The 20,157-nt window shown below is 37.6% G+C and overlaps 1 protein-coding gene across 2 annotated transcripts in view; it reads right to left on the reverse strand.

Annotated features, from left to right (window-relative positions):
- The window catches only part of LOC122866952 (cadherin-18), an 88,499-nt gene that overhangs the window by 40,999 nt on the left and 27,343 nt on the right, over positions 1-20,157 (reverse strand). For both annotated transcript variants that reach the window (XM_044177242.1, XM_044177243.1), the window contains exons 3-4: positions 10,904-11,198; positions 5,423-5,542 (exon numbers count right to left, since the gene is read on the reverse strand). In XM_044177242.1, coding sequence (XP_044033177.1) covers positions 5,423-5,542; positions 10,904-11,198 — 415 coding nt within the window. The remainder of the gene's footprint in view (positions 1-5,422; positions 5,543-10,903; positions 11,199-20,157) is intronic.

Below are 20,157 nucleotides of genomic sequence, written 5' to 3' on the forward strand. Positions count from 1 at the left end.
AAGGATAAATGCAGCCACCGTCTAAGATGTACTTTTGCTGAAATATAGAAAGCTCTTATTAAAACAGCTGGCTTGCAGTTTTGAGATTTGCAAACCATGTAATCAAGTGAATCCATTGCAGCAAATGTTCTTAACACAGTTAGCATGTCACTTAGCATATATAACTGGTCTGGTGATATGGCAAGCTAATATTGTAAGAGCACTCTGGCAAAAAGCGACAGAGCTTCCTCGGAGTAAACCTGTCAAATATACATTCAGGCACCATTTTTAACTTTTATCCTGTGTGATTTACATTCAGTGAGCAGACAGAGGTTCAGTCTGTCTGTCTAATGCTTTGTTGTCCTTGTTCATCTGCTCTTGTTATTGACCAAAATCCCCAGACAAGTCACAACATAAGCAGCATGTAGGGGGCTCGGGGTGCTTCTAAAAGGACACCTTGCCAGGATTCGTCACTCTTGTTGAAAACTCTTGACTGTAGCAAACCTCTGTCACCATCCAGCTTCTTTGTAAAATGCACCACATGTTGAAAAAGGAATAGTTTGACATTTTGGGAAATACACTAAATTAACTGAGAAGATCAATATACTCTGGTACCTGTCTGTTCAATATGAAGCTACAGCCAGCAACCAGTTAGCTTAGCTTGAAAATATGGGTAAGCAGCAAGCTCCCCGACGGTAACAAAAGCTGCCTACCAGCACTTTTAAAATTTATTAATTAACACGTTTTATCTTGTTATTGATAAGTACAAAAACGACTCCAGGAAGTCACTGCGCCAGCCAAGAAATCCCAGAACATAATCTCAGCAACCACAAATTGATGTTTTAACACTTTGGTTTTTGTATGGATTAAACAAACGAGATAGAACGTGTCAGGGAGCTTTTGAAGGACTGGTGGACAGATTTGTTTAACTTTTCGACAGAGTCAGACTAGCTGTTTCCACCTGTTTCCAGTCGTTATGCTAGGCTAAGCTAATCGCCTGCTGACTCTAGCTTCCTATTTAGCGTACAGACATGAGTGGTATCAATTTTCTCATCTAAACTCACTCTAAACGCTGCCTCCACATGTAGTAACTCCTGGTAGAAAGGGATTGCAGAAAATGGTATTGAATTAGGAGTCGGCAGGTTTTCACAGCAGCCACACACTACACCAGGTGATTTCACTGATTAGTCTCTCCACTCTTTTTGAAGGTGTGGTAATCAGTGGCCTTCATTGCTGTAGTTTTGTGCAGTTGGAACGAAAAACTGCAGAGTCTCTGTGCTTCACTAACCAACAAGTGAATAATCTAGACACACCTCTAAATGAAATTTCACTGTGCTGTATGGCATCTAATTTGAATTTGCACAAATCTGCACACGATATGAGAAGTCTGAACACGTGTTAGTATTTTGTGACATTAAGTCTTTATTATGTGGTATACATATTGTATGTGATTTCTGACTAATTTATTTGATAGATCAAGCATTCATTCATCAATTCTCATCTTAACACTGGTGAAAGCTGGTTGCTGGAATGTTGGTTTCTTAATAAATAGTCATATAAATATGACATAGTACACAGCTACTTAAATGAGACAGTGTTTGCCTTAGACATAACTTGTATGTTGGCATTTGCTTTTTACTTTTTCATGAATAAATTACTTTTTCATTAATGAAATAAAGAAGCCACACTCACACCATTAAAATCGGGTTGTGTTAACCTGTGTTCCCAACACTGTAAAGGACTTTGTTTAGCAATATTAATTTGTCAGATCATAAATATAAAACATATTGGTCAATTGTGGCAGTTATGATTGAAATGTAAGTCTCTCACACCACCACATAATGTGTACTGCCACAATGGATTGTTGAAATTACACCTCATATTGCTAGGATGAGCAACAATCTTATTACCTATCCAAATGTCAATCACACATGATGAGTACTTACAGACAACTTTATCATTTTATGTTAAACTTTGGAGACATTATTCATGAAAAAGAATTGTAAAGCCATAAAAAAATATTTTGGAATGACAAATTATTATAACGCAGTGCAAAGCTGCCACATTTGTTTTCTTCTGCCCACATCTTTCCCTTTAGGCCTCCCATCATTATCAGTTGTATCAGTTATATTTGTCTTTACAAAGTCTGTGTCATGCTCATTTATTTCTTCAGCGAAGTAAATCTAATCCTAAATTCCTATCTCTCCTTTTTTGCATGCTGCACGACGCCATCGTAGATGCATCAATTACAATTTTACATACATGATTGAATCTTATTTCCAGTGGAGACAAGCAGCTGCCTTAATTCTGTTCTGAGTTAATTAGTTAGTTAAAAAGTATGAATTCAGTGTTATTTCATATTGAGTTATTAACATGTCTGTCATAGTAATCTGACTTTAAAATGCAGAATGCGCAATGGAATTTGCCTCTGGTTTGGCAAAATATTTAATAGAGTTATTGGTGGTTCAGTGTCTGGCGTGAGGCTAGACAAATAAACCTGGAAATTTAAGAAACCTATGTTTCTTTCTTAAGGATGATACAGTTTAACAAAGTTATAGTTTAGTTGTTACAATATAAAAGCCATGTGAATCACAAAATTGTATGATAATGTTATTTTGCAGATCTCGTTTTGATGAACATGGTTTATCATATTTGATGTCTCCATAATCTAGGATGCATAAATTAATCTTAGACTCATAGGCTGTTTATGTCTGATTTTGCTTTTGAAAGATAACTTTAATATGCTTATTCCTGTGTATGGATTTCACCCACTGGGCAATAGGTGTCCCTGTCAATTTACTGCATTTCGTTTTTCTATTTTTGCATTTGTGTATCTATGTCCATATGCCTCCTTGAAGGGGGTCATTGTGGAATAAACTCAGTGATGTTGTTTATTTGGCTTTTTAATATAGTAACAAAACATGTTACGGATATAAAAAGAAAATGATGATGTCATTGGGGTTAATATTGGATTTCAAATGTATAACAGAAAACATTCATTACAAAATATAGTAATAATTTAATGTTGTGGAGCGTGAGAGACGTGGGCATTAACCAGTCATGCACAGCCTAATGAAAGACACTATAGAGTTGCATTATGGGGAATGTAGGATCCAGTGTTTTTGAAGCTTTTACAGGGATTACAAGTCAGGATATGTCAGCCTCCACCGCTTGGATTTTGACTATTCTTGTTTTAACTTCCCCCAACTTTATGGAAGTACACTATTAAATCACTGGAGTAGCCCTTCAATTTTACTTTTAAGAGTTTGAAAGAGTAACTGCATCTTGGCAAATGATGTCACCATTCAGAAACCATAACTTAACTTTGCATACATTATTTTTCAAAATAAAAAGACACGACCCTAATTTAGCTACAGAGTGGCAATACAGCCATGCAGTATTTCAGGCATAAAATCATTACATATTGTAGCAAAACCCACAGATGCTCTTTAGTTTTATTCGGTACATTAATGTACAGTATTTTAACTCTAGCAGCTGCAAGGTGTCACAACTTCCTTAATGGGATATTTGGTATCAGGAGCTGGTATCAAGTTTATGATTAATTTGCCAAGGCAGCCTGTTATATAAGCCCTTTATCCCGTTCTAAGGTTGAAAAGTGCTATATACTGTAACTGTGGTCAATTTACCATTTAATACAATTTCCAAACAGTTGCTGGTGGTTGAGATGATGTCATCAAAACCACTAAGCCAGGGAGAAGAAACAGGTAAACTGTTCACTTTGTTGCTTGCTGAGGATTCAGGTCAAGTCTGAGACGGTCCTTTGGGGATTCCTTCAGCACCATATGTGCAGGCCAAATGCTATCATTACCCTCTGTCCTTAAACGATCTTTCCTTTTATCTTGTGGGTCTTGTAAAATCTGTCACTGCTGTATCGGGCCACCAGACCAAGGTCAAATGGGAAGAGGTGGATTTGTCCACAAGTGTGTGCTTGCATGTGTGTGTTCTTTTAATCCTGCTAATGCTATATGAATTACGGTGTCGCTACAGTTTAAGCATGGTGGGAGCCAGGTACATGTGGAAATGAGGAGGTGTAAGCAAGCTAATGCACTGTGATACAGATGCAGGATCAGCTTCAGCTCCCCAGTATGGTGCTCAAATGTGGCAGCATGCCAACACAACTGCTTTAAGACTTGGGCTTAGCATATTAAAGATCACATGCAAGTGCAATTCCCTCCATGTGCACATTTTTCACTGACCACTGGAGTTCCTTGCCTTAATTTGAGTGAGGAGGATGGTTTGCCAGTGGCGAAAACAACAGACGACTTGTATAAATTAATATGTGTGGGCGGAATAGTGCTGTGCAGAGAGTGCAGCTGGCTAGGCCTTCGATCACGTCCCTACTCCTCTGCACGCCCCACATTGAATTACAATGCAGACAAACTGCAGAGTCAGCTCAAGCTAAACAAGCCATCTGATGTGTCCAAAAGCACACTGCATATGAAAAAGTAAAGAAAATCACTGTAGAATAATCATTTTTACAGTCAAAACATGATTTAAAATAGATTTCAACTACAAAAACGTTAAGTTGTCAAAGTATTTGGCATTGCGTGAGAAAGCCCAGTTTTCATTCAAAAATTGGCCTTGCTTCTGCCTCACCACACCACTGTGAAATTACTCCATCAATCCCTACTGCCGTTTCCCTCGAGGTAAAGTCAAAATATTCAGCAATTCATTTGTGTTGCTCATTCAGCAAAGAATTCATGTTTTACATGGGCGGTATAGTCTCAAAGGGGCCAATAGTTGTTCCAGACAGCAATGAATCAATTCATACAAGTCGATTGTTGTTCGTGTTAACCGACAGCAACAGCAGCAGCAGAGGCAAGCATGCAAAACTTCAGACGCGTGCACGCACACACTCTTTTGTGAGACAAAGAGAGATCAGAAATGAACAGACATGCACACACGCACAACAACAAATATTTCACGTCGTATAAAAGTTATATGTCTTGCACTTTAGAAGGTTTATTAACATTTAATAGATTCTAGCAGAGGCTTCTCAGATAAAAGACGGACTTTGAAAACACTGAGCACTGCATGTTGTGGCTTTTTACCGCCTTCCAAAAGGTAGGATACAATGGCTTTCTGAAGGCATCTCTACAAATGTCTCCTTTGACCCTTGAGGAGTTAGTTATGGCCCACAGAGTGGATTGCGTGCTGAACAATACAGCAGTCATATGAGTAGTCCATAACTCTACTGTGGCTGCTTTAGCTTTTATGATATATATCAAACTTGCTGCAATAACAGAACAGGATGTTCACTGCAAGAAGCGTATGGTGCACATATTTCACAGCATGATATACACATCACTTTAGGAGATCAATAATACAGATTATAACAAAGTTACTACTCCCATTCAGCTTGCAAGCGCATGGGTGCTTACTTTGTCTAAGCATTTTTCCAGAGCATGCAGTAATACCACACCTGTTTTGGGGTCGACGGAGAAATATGGCTGTCCTTGTAGAATACTGTAGACTATTCTGGCACTGTTTCCATAGGTGGGATCGTCAGCATCAGTTGCCGTGACTTGCAACACTGAAACACCTAAAAATGAACAAAGCAAAATTATTTCCTGATAAATACGGTCTCTCTTAAAGGTTTGCAAATGTTAATGCCAGTATATTGATATTATTTCGATGTGTAATGGCTATGTGTTGAAAATCTCCTAGCAACCACATCTGGTGCCTTTAAATCTGAGGAGAATCTGAGTATATGATAGCAAGAGAGATATGCTTAAAATGCTGGACACATACTCAATAAAAAACAGAAGAGTTGAAGCTTTAAGAAGATCACCTCATTAAATCCAAACAAACAGCTAGCTAACTAACAAACATACTGATTTAGCATGCTTTAGCAAATACTAACACAATCTTTCATATGATATGTTCCTCACTGCATCTATCTCTAAAGAAATAAAAATGAAGTAAAAATGAATGTAATCTGGACAAATGTTGTGGTGAGCTACCTAGCTAACAGGCTTCCATTACGTAAATACAAAATAAGTCAAAAAAATGATCGGTACAGAAATTAATACATTTACTGTCTATATAATGTAATAGAGAGTAATCATATATAAATACATTCACTTATTCACAGGCACTGTTGTACAAAAGCTGACTGGAGTGTGTGAGTTAAGTCACATGAAAGTTAAATTGCTTTTTCAGACATTCTTCAGGTGTTCAACCTTGAATGGGAAACATGAGTACAAACACTCTACTTTTCAAGCATTTTTCATTGCGAAAGATGACAAAAACAAAGACAAATGATTTGAAAACTTGGAGGGATGGCTCATTATTTACACTGTTATTTAAAAATTATGTGTAAAAGCCATTGTGGTAAAATTTTACACATGAGTGCTGCTCAAACAGCATTACAGGCTTCATTGACACATTATAATTACATTATACATTGTAATTGCACTGCAAGCTTATATAATGCATTAGTACATGTAAGAATCATAGTATGATTGTTTTCAGAATCAGAAATAATTTATTGATCCCCGAGGGGAAACTCTTTTGTTACAGCTGTTCACTATCACGCCAATGCACACGGGAATAGAAGTACTAAGCAAATCAAAATATAAATAAGATAAATTAAGTACAAAGTGGATATAAGTATAAAAGCTAAAATAAGTGTAAGTACCAAAGTGGATTTAGAGGTTGATAAGTATGTACGGTATAATACAATGTAATAATATAAGTAATAGTGCAATAATGGGTACTGTCAAGTTAAGTGTAGCTTATTAAGATGATTATGAGATGGTGGATAGCCGTCGATGGATACGTTATTGTCCGGGATATCCTGGTGTAGCCATGTCTCTGAGAAGCACATGGAACTACACTCACGGAACTCCGTCTGATTCCGGGCTAACGCTGTTAGCTCGTCCATTTTATTCGCCAGTGATCTCACGTTGCCCATGACGAGAGAAGTTTTAGGAGTTATATTATACATCCTAGGTCCTGTAAATCTTCTGGACACTTGCTCTGTTGTTGTCTTCTGGGAATTAAAATAAATTAAACAAGTGAAACTCACTCCACTGTGTCTCACTAGATATGACTTTTTCTCTTAGAAACCTGAACAAAATGCCACCCATAATGAACCATGTACTCCACATGCTTAGGCACTCTGTCAACGTGACAGCAAAAATTGCACTGGGAATTATTTACTTATTTACTTAATCAATTCTGGGATTGCTTTGGAAGCTGAGCTGGTTCCAAATCATTTGTCTAGGAAAACTTATTAGTTAGTACATGATTTAATTGATGAACCTTGAATTGTTCTGTGTTAATGGCTTAAGTAAAGAAAATGCTCATCTGTGACCTTGTATGATTATTTTTCTGTATAGTATGGTGAAGAATCTTTATCACTATATATTTCTATCTTCCAGGTTTTTCAAAATGTGGAAAGAGATTCATATTATTGCATAGTCTGACTGATAATGCACTCATCATGCACTCCTAAAAGACTGTACAATGTGCTTGCCATTGCTCACAATGCACTTCAATTTAAGTGTTGAAGTACTATATATTTGGAACTATTAAGGTAATGAGTGCTACATTAAAAGGTCTGATTCTACTCAATAAAGAGTGAACACTCAATACTCAGTATGCACATGTTTGCTGATCGTTAACTTTAAAAATCAGTTTCACAATCTGGTCTCAAGAGTTTTAAGGTCACAGTACCTTTTTTCATATTCAGAGGCTTCCTGGAGAGTAAAGACACTTTACAATACAACCACTATTAGACAAAGGCTCTCACAAAGAGACCAGCACCTAACATGACTTTTGTAGTCTGTTTTATAAGGAGCCTGAAACATCTGTTAGTGCTAACTTCTAGTGACTGAAATGATTAATAACAATTGTTCAAAACTTTGCTGAAGTCCTATGCTATGCTAGAAGTCCTTGGTTTTAATCATTTAACACCTAGCCCCTTTAGCAGGTAGTACCCCTAAATTGAAACAAATTGACTATTTTTGATGGTGCTGACATCAAGTCCTCAAGGATATATTACATTGTTTGAATGCCAGACTGCTTTGAAGACAGGGAAGCACCATTTATTTAAGGTTTCAGTTGTACACTCCACCTTGCATTGTACCTTTATGATTATTTTTACAATGGGGGTGTTCTTTTGGAAAATGACCACAATTGTAGAAATGAAAAGAGTCCTATCTAACAAAACAAACACCCAGTGGCTCCTTTATTACAGTAGGTACATGACATTGTTGGAAATGTGTAAGTTCAATTATGTTTATTTCTGAGGTCAAGTTAAAGGTGGTGCTGTCCTGCACTACATAATATTGAGAATCCTTCCTATTTACATACATGCGGGCGGTAGAAACACCTCTCAATATAATACAGTCCAGTACAACACCATCAATAACTATGACCTCAATGCTAAAATATAAATATAATTTAACACCTCTATGACATGTCAGCAAAAACTGAACATTATAGGCATCACAAAAGTAGACTTTATGGCAGAACAGTTCTATTGGATTGCATTAGACTGTACATGTGTACCTAATAAAGGGGCCACTGAGTGTACAGTATATTACTTGTTCATATTTATGAAACTTTCCAGAGTAATAGCAGTCCATAAAAGTTGTAGATAGCGCTAGCATCACGCCGTAGGAAAAGCAGATAACAAAGGGTTACTCAGAAATATACTCATCCTTTCCATTATGAACCCAGTCACATACTGTGTCCCATTTTTACATTCACTTTCATCACCTCCTTTAGGTTTCAATCCATCTATCTCTGACCTCACTGGACTCATTGCTGTGACCACAAAACATAATTCACTTTTAAAAGATCAAGGTTGGTCTCTGAAACTGGATTACAACCACCAGGTTCTCTTCTTCCTCCCCCAATCTGAGTCAAGGGTCTTGTGCCATTTGCTTCATCTCCATGTTCATTTGGTCATGAAATGAAAAACCCCCATTTCTTGGATGTGTATGGTTATGAAGCAGCAATTAGTTAGCAAGATGTTAGTTGAGACTTTATGGGTTGTTATAAAGTAGTGGGAGATATACAGCAGTAGGAAATTGATGCTACTTTCATCTAGCACTCTAAAAAATAAGATTGTATGATTGAATGGGAGGTATGAAACAGTAATGTTGGACTACTTGGCACGTGCCCAGCTAATCAATTTAGACAGGAAAAAAGAACATCACAACCAATTAGCTTCCACACTCCCTGACAGCCCCTTCCTGCACTTGGGAGCACCAATATTGACAAATGCTGGGGGATTAGTGCTCTGGAGTGTGAGGACAGTTGATTGTTACTGCCGATTTGACGCTGCAGATGCCGAACCAAAGAGGAATTACTTTAATGGACATCAGCAAAAGAGGGGGCGGGAAAAAAGGCTAATTATTTTCCCCTTCACAGTCCTTGATTTCCTCCCTTGGGCCATCAATGGTGATTGATTCTTTTTGTGCAACCGATGATGAAGTTTACAGCGAACATTGAAACTTTAAAATGAGTAGTCTCGTTAGAACTAAACGAAGGATGCCAATACACAGATTAGTGCTGCAAGTATATTTTCATTACCCTATTATGCACTCATTCAGAAATAAAGATTATAGCAACTGATTCATCTAATAATCAAAATCATTTTATGTAGGATTTAATACACATATTTTTGTGCTACAGTAGCAACAGCACCTTTATCTACCTTAAACTAAACCTAAAAAAAAATATTCAGTACGTGTAAGTACAAATTATTCCATATACAAAGCATCAGAACATACAGTGCAGCACTCCCAGAAGAGATTAAGACATGTACTTGACACATCCAACTTAGAAACAAATATACTGACTGGCAAAGTTGTATGTGTGTCAGGCCTGTCTGTTCATGAATATTCATGAATGCAACCAGGGAGATATTGACTGTTTATAAAGAGGGCGCCTACAGGTCTATTGAGGTTTGCATATTTTATCGGTTTTGCACATTTCCATCTTGTTGCAACAAGAAACTGATGAAGCTGTTCATTTTCTCTTTGAGATATTTTCTAATACGTATTTCTACTTCTTTTAAGCAAGTGAAGGGATTATTTTAGACGGACAGATATAAATGGAGTGTTTTCAACAAATGTCACAAATTTGCTATCTTATTGTGTATTTGAAGCAAAATCGCTCTGACAGCAGTTTGGCCACTATTTGGACAACCTACATGTGTTTTTGAAGGAGTGCTATGAAATATTTGAGCACCATACTTCTGAGCTATTGTGCTGTGAGGCAGAATCCACTGGACTGAGAAAAGGGTGGCTTTTGTTCACCTGAGCTAAAAACAGAACGGTACAATAAAGAAATAAAAAATAGATGTTTGCCACATGATGCTGGGCATACGAGGATCAGCTGTCTCAGAGGAGGTGGATAGAGGCTTTTCTTTCCTCTATGATGTGGTGGACTCCATAGTCTCAATGGCAGGGACTGCTGTGGAGGCATTACTTAGTGCTTTATAAAAACCTGCCCACCCACAAAACCATCACAGCAACCAGAAAACAAAGATGGAAAAAGAAGACTCTGCTGGCTCACAAAAGATCAAACATTCTGGAGAACATTTTCACATAGAGGACAAACCAGAGTGCTGCACAGGGTAATAACATGTTTGATCATGGTTCTTCATGCTAATACCTTCTTTTAAACCATCTTGGAGCAGTACTTGGTTATGAGTTTATTTGAAACATACACAAGATGTAAAGTCAAAGGTCTTGCCATAATATTTTTCTCTTTACCATAGGGATGAAGGGGATAACTAACATAAAGAATATCTAAAAAGCAACAGAAATAACACTCAAGTTCAGACAGTTTTTTCATCTTTCAGCCCATTCAAATTAAGGCTTACTGCTGCTGACAGTAGAGCGCAATCATTTTAAGGTCCAGTTTATTTTGTAACACTACTCACCCACTTCAGACATCTCAGGCACCGTAGCTACAAAGGGTCCATCTGTAAATTTGGGCGCATTGTCATTGATGTCTTGTACTTTGATGATGAATTCCGACTTTGGTTCCAGGGCTTCCTCTGTGTTGCGGTCCAAGGCTTGTGCATGCAGGACATAATGTGTTTTCCTTTCCCGATCCAGGCTCTTAGTGGCATGAATATCTCCTGTCACTTCGTCGATGATAAATATAGTCCCAGCTCCTTCCCCACTCAGAATGTACCTGACGGATCCATCACCTTTATCTGAGTTTGAGTGAAGCTGCAAAGAAAACCAGACAGACGGTGTGTGAAAACAGAGAATAGAATGTTGCCAAAATTACTTCTTAGGATTGTTTTTGATTCACAGTTTCAAAATATGATTCACGGCCATAAAACTTACAATGGCCACAGTGCACTGCTGTAGAAATGCATGAAGATATTCAATATTTGGGTTTTAAATTGACATCTTGGAAATTTTGACATTGTGACAATATTTGACATTTTTAAGACAAATAATTGAGAAAATAATCAATAGATTAATCAAAAAAAATTACAATATTGATGAAAATTATAAAAGGTTGCAGCCCTAGTCCATATGAAGGCAATGGTTGGGGCTTTATAAGAATAAATTACACATCTGTACAAGTACCATACTTTGATCTAATCTCTACCAAGACCATTTAAAAACATCTGTGCTTTATATAGCAGTAACCTTTGCAGCATTACTGCACTGCATGGTGGTCCTCAGCCCATATTTCAGCTTCAGAAAACTCCCAACATCTAACTCAGACATTACATTATTCAATATTCTTTTCTGAGGCTTTACTGTACCAAAGCATCGCTGAAGAAATGCATCTTTAGAGATTAAAGTTTTGGGGGAAATCTTTACAAGTCTGTTCAAAATGGAAGAGAGCTGCCTCTTTCTCACCAAGAGAGAGAGGAATAAGAGAAAAACGAGCCACTTGTTCAGCCATAATTGACACCAAGAGGATTAAGACTTTCATGCCAATTGCTCAGCTGGGTTGCAGTTTTAGACTTTATAAATATATTTTACAATACCACTGAATTTCCAAACCGGGGTGCAATGGTAACATCATCATTTAAACAATTTCATTTTCACCCTTGAATAAAACATGTTAAGAAGCACAGACTTTTTTTCTCTCTTTTTCCTCAGGGAAATGTCACAGCTCAACATAACATAACAATCCATTTTCATTGTGCATTGGCAAACCTTTACATACTGGTGGTACTAGTGGTATTTTTGTATTTCATATTTGCAGATGCAAATCTGTGAGCTGTGAACACAACCTTTGAATTCCAAAGCGCACCTCAGTCTTGTCTCAATCAAGATTTATGCACGTCTTTGGAGAACATAAGATACACATACTTGCAAATAAATAATTCATGCTGTGTTTGTAAGGAGATAATATGTTCCTCCTCTTCCTCACATTATAATATATACATAGTCTGGATAAGCATGGATATTATAAAAACCTATTTGTACCAAAATGTAGAGGGGGAGGCACAATAATGTAAAAAATGCATTAAAAGGGACTTTGAAGTGATAAATCACAATTACAACCATTGCCACAAAGGTGGGTAATTTTCTGTTGAATGCCAATTAGCAGCATCTGTCAGATATAACGGAGGTCTGGCACTCAGCACTTTGATATGTGAGCACTTTGATATGTGAGCCAAATCATCTGTACCCGCAATGCAGGTACATCAGTCAAAACAAAAATAAAATAAAAAAATATTTCCAGTTGAGTAGTTTAAAAAATGATGACGAACACAGACAAATAGGAACAGCAGTCACAAGTTGAGACTAATCAACAGGGATTTAACTCCTTTGACTCTACTGATGTAGTGTCTGTAGGGCTCCCAGCATCTGCAACAACCTGACTTTTAATATTCAAATGAATATTAATGTGATAATTATGTAATACAGTATACAGTATGCAAAATGTCTGCATTGTCTTGGATTTAGAAAATTAGAAACTTCAATATACTGTTTATACATTACTGAGTTAACTAGACACGTGACATGCCATTGTTTGGTAGCAAATGTCGGATGGTTAGACAGGAGAGATGTCAAACCAAGTCAAGTCAATTTTATTTATATAGCCCAATATAAAACACAATTTGCCTCAAGAAGCTTTACAATTGTAGTAGAGGTCAGGGACCAGGACCTACTTTTCTTAAACGTTTCAGATCAGATATATAGATATTCAGATATAATGGTATCTCGTTTACCTTATTTGGGCAAATGGGTTGCCCCTTCCTGTTCCCTTCCTGACTCCTGGACTGAGTCTACTGGTGTCTAGCTGAACCTGTTTCAATCAATTCAGGCTGGGTTTTTCCCTGGTCTCCACACCCCCCAGTTGCTATCAAAATGAAAGATCCCCATCACCTGGCCAATCTCACTATACAGGAATTTCCTGGTGGCTGACCGACCAGAGCCACAAGTCTGCATGCTACGCACCAAGAGAGTCAAAGAACTGAGGCGACGCACTGCTAATAGATGTTAGACTGTGCAGCACAGAAAACGACGGCTCAACAGTCACAACAACTTTATATGTAAGGAGCTGTTGTGGACATTTGAGGCAACTACTTAAAGCCCCGTTTGGCATTGAAGTGGATGAAATGCTCCGAAAGTCTGACATGAAACAGACAATGGTGATGTACGTACATTAACTAAGCCTGAAACATTTGCCAACAAATAAGGGAAATACCACAAACTAAGTTTATCACCTGAAGCTTCACCATCCAATAAAGCACATAGAGTGCAAGCGCACAGTCTCAAACACCAGCATTTAGACCCTTCCACCAGTACAAATGGTAACAACTATGTGCTTCACATGCTGTTGCTTTTTTAATGGCAAAAAACATAGTGCCACTATGTACCTTTGAAAATGAGGAATTTGAACTGATGAACATATTTGACCGAGGACATAAGTTTCCTGGCTGTAAACATTTCAGGGTTTAGACTGATTGAAGAATTTTGTTTATTTTTGTATAGTCATTTAAATAGATTCTCTGTTTGCAGCTCATATAAATCTTTTCACATCATTTTATGGTTCTACTACTAGTGAATTATAAGGTTAAGGGAATCTTTAAGCTCAACAGAAATAGTGACATAATTTTTTATGTGCAATACTGTATATTGACATCAACTGATAGATAAGGATTGTGTAAAATGTTCCCCTGTAAACCTGGTGCAGTCCCTGTGTTTTGGAGTACAGACTACAGCTGAAAACAAAACAGTCTACTTTCACTGTAACCCAAAATTAGAAACAATCAATCATCATACTGTACTGTTTTATTTAGATCATTAAACGCTGCACCCATTATTGACCAAACCGCATAACACATCCTTTTCTTGTTTGTTGAATAATTAATTACTATTTCAGCACTGTTAATCCTCCACTGGACCTCCATCAGACATCTCTGCTGGGAGATATGACATGACTGTATACCTGTAGAGTGCATTAGGATACAAGTGGAAAAACTCAATGACTTAGCTATTGTTACCTTACTAACCCTGAAGTAGAGGTCTTCCCGGGTCCACCTGAACCCTAGAACCCGAGACCCGACCTAGGACTCGTATGGGATCGGATCCATGTTTTATACGGTCAACTGGGTCCGGTCGGGTCCCGCTCTATTACCGTGGGTCTCGGGTCGGTTTAACATTATGTGTGATACCCGAGTGGATCTGAGAAGACCCAGCCGTGATCAGACAGCGCTGATCATGATGGAAGTGCTGTGTGTGTGTGTATTGTAACTTGTGACATTAGGATGAGAAAGTGCGGGTGTGAATTAGGTGAAAAAACCACAAGAGCCATAACGACTTGAGTGACGTTAGAGACAGAGCAGAGTCAAGGTGCACGCCAGCACAGATGATAGCAAATTAGCAATGCTAACGTTAGCAGCCGTGGCAACAAACAATCAATCGTTATTATAGTTTAAAATGGCAAAAAGTCAAAGTTATCTTTATTATACTACATGTAACAAGACTGTAAAGCTGATTCTAATGAAGTCGCGTTTGTCATCCGTCACCGTTGTCAGTAGGGACTTTTAAGCTGAAATAACGAGTGGATTAGCCATGCTGTTTCAATCAGCAAGAGAGGAATAACAGACAACCACCTTTCAAATAATAGACAGGTCCGGTTCCATTCGGGGTAGTACATTTCGGGGAATTATTGGGTTCGGAAACAAATTTTTGAACCCCTGAAGACCTCTACCCTGAAGCTCAGTTCTGGCCAACACGGGTGCACATAGCTACAAATTTATATTAACAAAACAAAAGATTTCAGTACTACTTGTATAAAATGCACAACCATTCACAGAAACAAGTTATTTAACAAGTTGAACGGCAGAGGTCCTCAGGCCACATCTATTCAAAACCTGGACTAGCAAATAAATTACTAATTAGAAAGCTGCTGCAGGCCTGACTCTTGATGAGAGCCGACTGTCCTTTCCGTGGTAAATATCAAGCCTGCAATTAGATAAGGAGTCAAAGATCCTGTTGAATCAGGTAGTTAATCAGTTGCTAGACAGTACTAATATGAAACACAACCTTCAAAGCAAGAAATCATAACATGTTTACACATCAATGGCAGTGTGGACGGGACCAATTACTTCGTTGTCACGGTTTGGCCCATTTCGGCCCCATTTCTTCACTCATAAAATTTTTAATGTAGCGAAAGACATGGTATTTTCCAGTGCTGGCTCTAGTTTGATAATCAATTCCTACATACACATTTTATCATTTAAATGCAGAGAACCAGAGTTATTACTTAAGGACAGACCACTTCCATAACTACTACAAGGATATATCCACTTCTGTCCAGCAGCACTCTACAACTTCAGCTCATAAATGTAATTTCGCCTCCAGTCAGAGTGCTAATTTAACCATTGACTTCCTTTGCAGGAGCCAATAAATCATGCTCGGCAAAGTGCGAACCAATGATGCATATGGCGACTACTGCCTTCCAAAATCTATGGGTGATAAAAGTGTCAACAGGTTGCGGGCCATTACACAAACATTGCGGGCTGAAAGCACAGCAGTGTCAAGCCAGCTGAGAGTGAAACAACATGAGGAGACTTAATATTCAAATCAGAAGAGTTATTGAGTGATAACGATGCATGCTTGAATATGAGTATTTTTTAGGTGTTCTGTTCTCTGTGTGTTAGGTGGTCTTGATTGGTTTTAAAATCACCTTCCATCATGGTCCATTGTTTACTCATGATAAATGTGTGATACATACTGTATGAATGATACTCTGACCTTTTTAACCATCAATACATTTCTAAACCTTGTAGACTCCAGTGAGGATCACAAGATCTAGGATCGAGAACGCTCCAGATACTGAGTAATTTCCACTGAAGACTGATGAACACCCCCTGGGTGGCTATGGTCAGACAAAAAGTTAAAAATGATTAGTATTACCTTAACCAAGCAGAAAAAATAGCATTCACTGTTCATTTCAATTGGAACAGTCAAGTAAATTCAAAAATTCAGTCAACTGCAGCCTTAAAGTCCAGATAAAGACAAACAACAACCAATACTGATTGTATATCGATATACCTCCTGGCCGTATGCAAACTGCACACAACTTTCTCAAGTTTACTAACCATCTCTGACTGCTTGATTATACCAAAGAGAGGTGAAGAGGCAAAAAAAAGTTTTTTTCTGGACAGAGACCTCCCTCACTGCTGTTTCGGGTACAGTTTAAATTTCACATTTTCCCCTTCTTAGTCAAAGCTGATTGTATGAAACTGGGCTTGGAGCAAATTTCTGTCACATGATTTGAAATACAGGGCTCCATTTCTCTGCAGAGGGTGCTGCTACTGCATTTCAGCTTCAGCGTTGAAATATTTTATTTATACTTCATTAATTTTTATCATACAGAAAATTTCATGACTACCCGCCTTAATGTAATTAGTGTCAATTTTGTTAAACCACAGAGCAGGCCTGATATGAACATACACCAGCACTACGTGTGGCATTTGGGAAAAGTGGGGAACGGAAATGTCCGTAATATCCTGTCCATGCAATAAATAATGAATGGAAATGTATGGAATCTCTCATACACACTGATCAGAGGGAGACATCATGAGAAAGGTGAAATTATGACCTCTGCAACCTTGTTGTTTTGTCATCTCCCCTGAAGGACTTATAGGAATCCTTTTCATCCACAGGGTATCAAAACAAGGGATTGTGTTTATCTCTCCGTCTCTATGGGCGACTTTATTAAAGACTAGTGGAATAGATGACTGGCATGTGGCTGGCAGCTGGCAGCTGGCAATGCATTTCTAAGGAGTTTAAAGAGATCAACAGAGTCTGGGCTCTAAAGTCGCTGGCGAAAACACTCCAATCTGAGGAGGAACCTCACTTATAATTTCATCATATGCCCAGAGGAGCAACCTCAGAGAAAGTGTATCTTCACTTTCTTTTGTCAACAAGCTACATGTTTTCACTTCTTGGGCTCTGTAAACTCATCATCAAGAGCAGCCTTAAACTGTTTGTGTTCACAAGCTAATTGGTGCTCACAGCCAAACAGTCAACCTTTGGCTCTGTCATACCACTTGGTAGGTGTCGAAGTCAATTACAAGGAGAGAAGAGAGTTGAGGAGGAAAGCAATCCTCTAGCCTGGCAGATATCAGCCAGAACAACATTATTTCTTCAACATTAAATATATTTTTTACTCATGTAGTAATGATGGATAATATAATAAAGTTAATGGGTCACAAATGTAATCAAACTAGAGCTGTAACTTGTGATTATAGTTATTCAGTCACTCATTTAGTCTGTCAGAGTTGATGACAAATGAAAGGTCACAAATTATGAGTTACTACAGCACAGAGTGAAAAATTGCACTGATGAATAAAGAGAAGCTGTAAGCAGTGAATGTTAGTATTTTACTTGCACCTGTATGACCAACACAATTAACAAAATTCTAAGCAATTAATTTGGTTTCTGACCAAACTAATTTTGATGCTGTTAAAAGCTGCCATAGAGTGTACATTATTATATGAACCAGCCCTCTTAAACACTATTACTCTGATATATTTTTAACTGTTTTAACTGAATTAATAACGACACGGACGAAAGACTTAATAACCAGATTTACGTATATTATTCTCATCCATTATTAGTTGATATTATTTAGAAAATGTTCATTGAAATGTATGAAAAGCTGTTGAGAAAATAATAATACGTGGATTATATGGGCTAGACTATAAGATCTAATACTGGAATCATATTAATTTGTTACGTTTAATTTAATAAGCGTTTTTCTAATACATCAGTATATGACATATCTTTTCTTGCTTTAGTTTATTTTTTATATATGTGTCTGGATTAATTACAATATGACCAGTTAAAGATTCTGAACTTTTGGTCTGGCTGGGTTGGTTGAACATGAAACTGGTTGTTGTAGCTACTCTCAGTTTAATTACGTACAATCCAGATTATTCATTCATTGAAAAAAACTGCAATGAGAATACATTTAGGTTGGCAAGACATTCACAATGTCTGTAATTTGATAAATTTGGTTTATCATCTCGCCCTATTAGATAATGGAATATTGTTATGCTATTGCATATACAACACCATTTCTCATCACATTTAAAATCCAATCAAAGGAATGTTTTATGGCATATTAACTAGGGCTGCAACTAATTATTCATTATCGATTAATTTGGCAATTATTTTCTTGATTAATCATTTAATTGTTTTGCTTATAAAATGTCAGAAAATAGCCAAAAACACTTGTTACAATTTCCCAGAGCCCAATCTTCACCTTGCTTGCGTGTTATACAATCAACAGTCTAGAACTGAAAGATATTCAGTTATGATAACAATTAATTACATCACCCATCAGTTATCTAGTCCACTAACAGAGCTATCTTGCAACCAACAATAGACAACAAATGAAGAGCTACATACAACATAATGTCATACAAACTTAGCACAAAACTTGCAGCTGCAATAATGGCCAAAAGCATATCACTTCTGAAATAATATGTAACCACCGATAAAGCTGTTCACCCATAGCAGAAAAAAGAAGATTCAAACTCTCCATTTGTAGGCCAATAGAACAACATGTACCATTACAGTATTCAGTCTTGGTTTAGACATAACCACCATGCCAATTATTCTATTCCTGCCAATTCTTCTGCTGAACAGATGCTGGCAAGGTGCTGCAATAATCAGCCAAAATGCTTAGAAGTGGACATGACTCATGTCCCATTTCAGGTAGAGTCAAGAAAATTACTTAATGTCCTCATGTTGGCAAACTTTAATGGAGCATGGAAAATCAACTTTTTGGTAAAAGAGCACATGACATGTAACACAATCTTCACAATTACATAGCACCGGCGGAGGATACACTCTATTGAGTTCCAACCTGATACATAATTAGTTGCTAGACAGCTTGACCTTCATCTATTTTGCTCCTCCACTTCTTTTTCCTTCTGTATTGGCTTAGTCCTTTTCATCATACAGATCCTGATAATGTATGTGCCTGGTTGGATTGCATTATTGGTGAATGCCCTTTGTAATGGCTTGGCCATGTTCGGTGTACAGAGCCACATAATGTATGTGCCTAGCTAAGCTTGTTTGATCTCTGCTTGCATTAAAAGATGTTTTTTTACTGCTGGTATGTCCACTTGAGTACTGTGTATACTGTGTCCAATGAGAACAAGAAGGTAAACAAGAATAATATCTCTCTGGTGCAGTCAGAAAATGAATAAGTACAACATAAAACTCTGCATGTGACAATTACATGAAATCCAGGATCCAATTTTATACCAGGCACAGAGCATAAAATATGTCAAAATACAACCACAGTGGCTACATTTCAGCTGATTGATCCCATGCTGATTTATAATCGATTTTCCAGCGAGTTAAACTTTCAGTGAGACATCAACCTTATGGCACAGCTAAACTGCCTACGGGATATACCAGGGCACAGCACATTTGTATAGATGCACGAGGCTACAAATAGCGCTACATACTTTACTGCAAGCTCAACATCTTTGTGTTCTTTGTTGTGATTTTACAACTCTTGTAATCAGACCAGCACTGGACAAACAGTAGTGACATTTACTTCGTGAAAGTGGGAGTCAGGGTGTGGAGCATTTATTTCATATTTCATCAACAATGTGATTGGGGGTCTGAGGAGAAAGAGAAATGAGCAGGCTACGTGCCCTAGCTGATGATCACTGCCTTGGCT

Source organism: Siniperca chuatsi, linkage group LG19 (assembly GCF_020085105.1).
Source record: "Siniperca chuatsi isolate FFG_IHB_CAS linkage group LG19, ASM2008510v1, whole genome shotgun sequence".
Taxonomy (NCBI): domain Eukaryota; kingdom Metazoa; phylum Chordata; class Actinopteri; order Centrarchiformes; family Sinipercidae; genus Siniperca; species Siniperca chuatsi.